Source organism: Callorhinus ursinus, unplaced genomic scaffold, assembly GCF_003265705.2.
Source record: "Callorhinus ursinus isolate GAN/ISIS: 27379988/994484 unplaced genomic scaffold, GSC_fseal_2.0 scaffold13, whole genome shotgun sequence".
Lineage (NCBI taxonomy): Eukaryota > Metazoa > Chordata > Mammalia > Carnivora > Otariidae > Callorhinus > Callorhinus ursinus.
This window is the reverse complement of record NW_027397075.1, coordinates 34,171,155-34,177,154: the sequence shown is the minus strand read 5'-3', so window position 1 is coordinate 34,177,154 and position 6,000 is coordinate 34,171,155. Positions and strand designations below refer to the sequence as shown.

Sequence of the window (6,000 nt, the reverse complement as noted above, 5' to 3'; positions counted from 1 at the left end):
TCACGAGCGGCAACAGCTGTGGACGAGCGCTGCAGGCGTTGCTAGGCCGCCACCGGGGGCGCGCTGCGCGCGTCCGAGCGGCCCGCGAAGCTGTCTCCGCCGCCGCTCCCGCCCCTTCCGCCGCTCGCGTGCGCGCACGGCCGGCCCTCGGCGCGCCCGGGTTGGCTGCGGTGGGGCCCGCGGCGGTGGCGGCCTCGGCAGCGTTAGTGGTTTCTACGCTTTCTTAGTTTCCTCCGCCCCCTCTTGTCGGACGCTGCTGTTTGCTCGCCTTAAAAAAAAAATCAACTTTATTGTTCCTCAGCCCCACCTCCCGGCGCGGCGCGCGGCCTCAGGATGCACTGAGGCTGAGGGGAGGGAGGCGGCGGCGGGTCGCGGTCGCGGTCCCTCTCCGAGCGCCCAGCCGGAGGGGGGGAGTCACGATGTCCGGGAGCCGCCAGGCCGGGTCGGGCTCCGCCGGGACCAGCCCTGGCTCTTCTGCGGCCTCCTCGGTGACTTCCGCCTCCTCGTCCTTGTCCTCTTCCCCGTCGCCCCCTTCCGCGGCGGCGGCGGTGGCGGCGGCGGCGGCGTCCGGCGGGGCGGCCCAGGCCGCGGGATCGGGCGGCCTCGGGGGCCCGGCGCGGCCTGTGCTGGTGGCCGCCGCCGTGTCCGGCAGCGGCGGCGGGGCGGTGTCCGCGGGCCTGTCTCGGCTCAGCTGCTCGGCCAGGCCCAGCGCCGGCGTGGGAGGGAGCAGCTCCAGCCTCGGCAGCGGCAGCAGGAAGAGACCTCTGCTCGCCCCCTTGTGCAACGGGCTCATCAACTCCTACGAGGACAAAAGCAACGACTTCGTGTGGTGAGTTTGAAGAGCATCGCCCTCCCCTTCACTGAATGAGGAGTTTGCCCTGTTTGGGCTGCTGGGGTCCGCTGGGGTGGTGGTCTGGTTGGTGCTGTGGTGGTGTCTGCAGACCTTCAGGCTGGTGGTTGATGGGGTGAGATGGGGGAATGTTGGGAGTCCCGAGGCAAGGGTGGTGGGGGTGCTAAAGAGGTCAGTGCTGGTGGAGAGGAAGTGAGGGGAGTTGAGGGAATAATTAAAAGGGGGTCGGAAGGAAGGTCAGATAAATGGTTGTGCATAAAAGGTGAAAGTTGGCCCTTGAATTTTCTGGCTGTCTGGTGAATTAGGTACCCTGTCGGTCCGGATTGCTTCTTGAAGGGAATTAAACTTGTAAAAGGAGAGGATTAAGCTTCCTGGGATGCTGAGGGATGGAGTTGGTCATAATTTGCTTATTGAAAGTATGGTAGATGGTGCTCTAGACGTGAGTATGGATATTTTAAGGAGAAGTAGTATTGCATGTCTGTATTCCCTCGTGCGTGTGTGTATAAATATCCTCCCACTTCAAAGGGTAGGCCACTTTTAAATCTGCTGTTGAGGCTACTGTAGTCATAAAGTCTGTTCACAAAAAATTCCACTTGTCACTGAATGCCTTGAAAGAGGGAACCACATTTATTAAACATTATCCATGTGTCAGATGTAACTGACGTTTGTATAACAGGCTGTAGTGTACTGGAACTTCTGATTTGAGAAACGCCAGGTATTAGACATTTTGTCATCATAGTTGGCACCTTGAATGATACACAGCAGTATTCAGTTATGATATTTGCCATAGATGGGTTATCCATATTAAGTGAAAGATGGAGTTGATTGTTTTACTGAAAGTGTTTTGAGATTTTTATTGTTTTTGGAATCCAGAACCCAGTCCAAATGGTAGGATTATTAGAAAGGAATTGCTTTTAGCTAAATGAGAACGGGTAGGATTTTACGCTTTTCCTTTGGAGGAAATTGTTGATAGACTTAGAATATTAGTAGGAAGTTGGCCTGCACTGTCGTTATAGGGGAAGTGGATTTATTTCAGGGTTGAAGTTGATGTGAGTTGGCATCATTAAATAAGATAGGGCTAGAAGCTGGAACTATAGGAAGGATATTGATTAGGCTTAAGAGTTTCTAGTTCTTGCAGTAAAAATATCTTCATATTTTTGCTTTGGTCTTAAATTATTCTGGACTCAGAATTAATTCATTTTTCATTGAAACCTGGCTATAATTGTGATTGTTATTTATAAATAATTTAACCAGAGTATGGGTGGATCTAAGAGGTGTTTGTGCTCATACCCAGTAGAGTGCCATATGATGAAGTGGAAGCTGAGAAAACAAAATGAGGATTTTCAGAATTTGTCTTTTTAGCCACCATTTGCATTTTAATTTTCAATAGGCTAAAAGAAAACAAATATGCCAGCATTCATATAGGTGCACTGAAATAGTGTAGAAGATGCGAGAAATAAGGGAATCAGTCATTTATTCAACAGATATTTATTTGGCACATACTGTCTGCCAGTATGAGTTGCATTACTATTGGCCATTTTGTAGGGAATTGGAGAGCCATAGTGTAGTATAAGCAGCTGGCACTGATTTTTTTTTTTTTTTGCAAGGGTGTGGTGGTGATGGTGTGATTATTAAAATTTTTGTCACCTAATTTTTAATGATTTCAGTCTACTCTCCCAAGTCCTAACTGGGAAGTGCCCAGTGAAAGTCTTCAGTTAAAAATTGTGAATATTTCATTTTCTAAAGAATTCATTAATGGGAATCTGTTTTCCCAATTCTCAAGCTAGATTTGATTTGGCCAAGCTTTTGGGGTAGAAGATAGGGATTAGTCAAGGCCCAAGAAATCTTTTTCATTTCTAATTGTCTCTGGGTGGCTGGTCTTGTCTTGTGTGCTTCAAGGTCAGACTGTGAACCAACCCAAATTACTCTATGCTTTTACATCTAAGTGAAGCTAAAGTTTGAATAATGGTGATAATTCCTTATTCATCACATTTTAAAGATCTGTTTATATTTCACATTTCATTTTATCCCTAAGAACAGTTCTGGGAAGTTATAGATAACTTCTGATTTTGATGTGATACTAATGTAATTGTATCCCCATTGAGACACAAAGAAGTAACTTTGTTTCAGATTGGATAGCTAAGGGGCAAAATGAGAACTCAGATCTCCCAGTTCTCAACTTAGTGCTTTATTTGTGTGGAATTAGAAAATTTGTAAGTACATGTATTTAGCCTAGTGGGCCTTTTTTTTTTAAGACTTTTTAAAAAGATTTTATTTGACAGAGAGAGAGAGAGAGAGAGAGAGAGCGCACGCACAAGCAGGGAGAGGGAGAGGGAGAAGCAGGCTCCTTGCTGAGCAGAGAGCCCTCCATGGGAACCCTGGTATCATGACCTGAGCTGAAGGCAGATGCTTAACCGACTGAGCCACCCAGGTGCCCCCAAAAGATTTTATTTTTAAGTAATCTCTATGGTGAACAGGAGGCTTGAACTTATAACCCCAAGATCGTGAGTCGAGTGCTCCAACTGAATCAGCCAGGCACTCCTAGCCTAGTGGCTTGTAAATGTGGTAGGTTGGAGGGAAACAGCTGTTGCATAATCACAGGAGAGAAATGTTTTTATCCCTGACCACTCCTTCCTCCTGCCTGCTTGCCTGCCCACATCAAGAGGCGGGACCAGAATTGGAGGCTGGAATAGTAGGGTAGTTTGGAAAAGCTATCCAGGTGATAGTGAAATGGCCTTTTACCCTTTTTTGAGAACAGTTGATAAAGTCAAATGCCTGATTTTCATTAACACACATTGGCCTCTCGACTTATATCATATTTGAAAGTAAGTTTATATTTAATTGCAGAATTGATCAACATTTCAGGGATTTATGGTTTTCACTTAACTATTGGTTTCATACAAAGTATTATCAAGTTGCAGATAATTCTGACAGTGTTTTATAATTGGAGAATCTCTAGTGTAGGAGAGAGTAGTATTTAGTTTGAAGTTGGGTAAATCTTTGAAATTCAAAGGAAGTTTTTGTTACTTGATTTTTCTAATTTTTCTTACGTGATCCATTTAACTAAACTATGAGTCTAAGATAACATCTTTCTTTTTTCTTTAAAGATTTTATTTATTTATTTGAGAGAGAGAGAATGAGAGATAGAGAGCACGAGAGGGAAGAGGGTCAGAGGGAGAAGCAGACTCCCTGCTGAGCAGGGAGCCCGACGTGGGACTCGATCCCGGGACTCCAGGATCATGACCCGAGCCGAAGGCAGCCGTTTAACCAACTGAGCCACCCAGGCGCCCAATATTATCTTTCTTCTAGCACATTACTACTGCCTCTGCGTTAGCTTTTCCAACTACCTGAAATTACGTTTCTATCCCTGCAAGTCTCAGTTATTCTGAGGTGGAAATAAGTATTTTCAAGTAGATAGTAAGCCCCTTGTTAATTCTGATCACCTGCCTGATACAAAATAGGTAGGACCTACATTAAATAGATCTGCCATTTAATAAATATGTGACTGCCTCTCTTGTGTCGTACTATTAATAATAGACTGTCCTGAAGAAGCTCACGATTTAATGTGAAGAGAGACTTTTAGTCATATAATTATAGTATCATATCCTGGCATTGTTGCTTCTCTTAGTACCATGGCAGGTGTTACTCTTCTAAATTCACATGTCTCACCGTCCTCAAGCAGCCATTACATGTTAATCACATTTAGCACTAAAGATGAAACCTGTTGATCACTGTTGCTACTGTTGCTACTGTGTTTTTCAAATTATCAAAAATTGAAATAAAATAGGACATACCACATAACTTGTCATGATAAAGATAACTTTGTTTGAACTTTTGGTTATTACATACTTACAGTGTTTATCTTATGGGGTATCGGTGAAAAAAAATTTGAAAGTCATTGAATTATGGTATATAATTTTCCTTGTGACAGAAAAGTAAGTGGAAGATTTAGGTGACCTTTTGAAACCACAGTGAGCTTATAAATAGGACTAACTGTAATTTAGAGAGCTTTTAGAGCATATTCAACTATTGAAATAAACTTTAAAATTCATTGTGTTATTGTAACATCAGGCAAGAACTTCCTTCAGTCCGCAAAACTGAAACTGGATGAATCTTTTGCTTTATAATGCACGCACCATTTGGATGACAATGATGGCGAAAGATACTCTGCAGGAAATGATATCAAATCATAGCAGTTCATTATGGTCTTTCTGGCTATCAGATGACGGATTGTCAGCATTGTTGTCAGCCGACTTAGGTGAATCAAATGGTAGAGTGAATGAAAGAGGAAATTATGAAGCAGGATGTGAAAGACCATCAACTTGAATTCTGGTCTGTAAATTGAGAGGGAGATAGTGATGCGGTAGTGGTTCATTAGTAAAGAATGTGTTGATTAGTAGCTACCCTTTCCTTTTACAAACCTTTCCTGATAATAAGCCAACATTACTTATTTGATCATATTCTAAAAATTGCTACTTTTTTATTTAAAAACTTAAAAAAAAATTTAATCTCTACACCCATTGTGGGGCTCGAACCCTCAACCCCAAGATCAAGAGTCATATGCTCTACTGACTGAGCCAGCCAGCCAGATGCCCCTAAAAATATTGTTACTGATTAAAGTAACTAAAGCCTTAAACCTTGTTGCTGATTTTTTTCTCCTTGCAAATGTATATTGTTACTGGTGTTTTCTGTCTGTTTTAAATAATTATTTTAGCCTGCAACCCTTTTCCTCAAAGCTTCTGTAGCTTGGGAGGAAAGCTTTAACAGTAGAATTAGTCTTCTCTTTCCTGTTAAGATTTGTACTGTACAGAATAAAACGCTTCTTAAATTCTTGTTTTATATGTGGTGTCTCCCCATCTTTGCTCTTCACTTTGCCCTCTTTATTTATATATGTATGTGGCAGGTTCTAGACATATAGATTCCTACCATCTTAACTAACATTTCATTGAGAGTAACATGTTTTCTCTTCATATCTTCATATATAAGTTAATTATTCTTTCAATTTTTGGTAATTAAGTTTCATGAACTGGTTTTTGTCTCTATGTAGAGAGGAAGGTGGTTTGTAATAGGTGGTCTGATATCTGTTCATTGTAATTCTAGTATTAACCTATGGAAGTCCATCCTTCTCTCTTCCTAGTCTGTGTGGTTTG

At 43.0% G+C, this 6,000-nt stretch overlaps 1 protein-coding gene across 5 annotated transcripts in view; it reads left to right on the top strand.

Moving 5' to 3' along the window:
- The first annotated feature begins 269 nt into the window (after positions 1 to 269).
- The window catches only part of COP1 (COP1 E3 ubiquitin ligase), a 244,434-nt gene continuing 238,703 nt past the window's right edge, over positions 270 to 6,000 (top strand). For all 5 annotated transcript variants that reach the window (XR_003209552.2, XR_003209550.2, XR_003209551.2 and 2 more), the window contains exon 1: positions 270 to 829. Coding sequence is in view for 1 of the 5 variants with exons in the window: in XM_025877828.2 (XP_025733613.1) it covers positions 420 to 829 (410 nt within the window). In the remaining 4 variants the exon portion in view is untranslated. The remainder of the gene's footprint in view (positions 830 to 6,000) is intronic.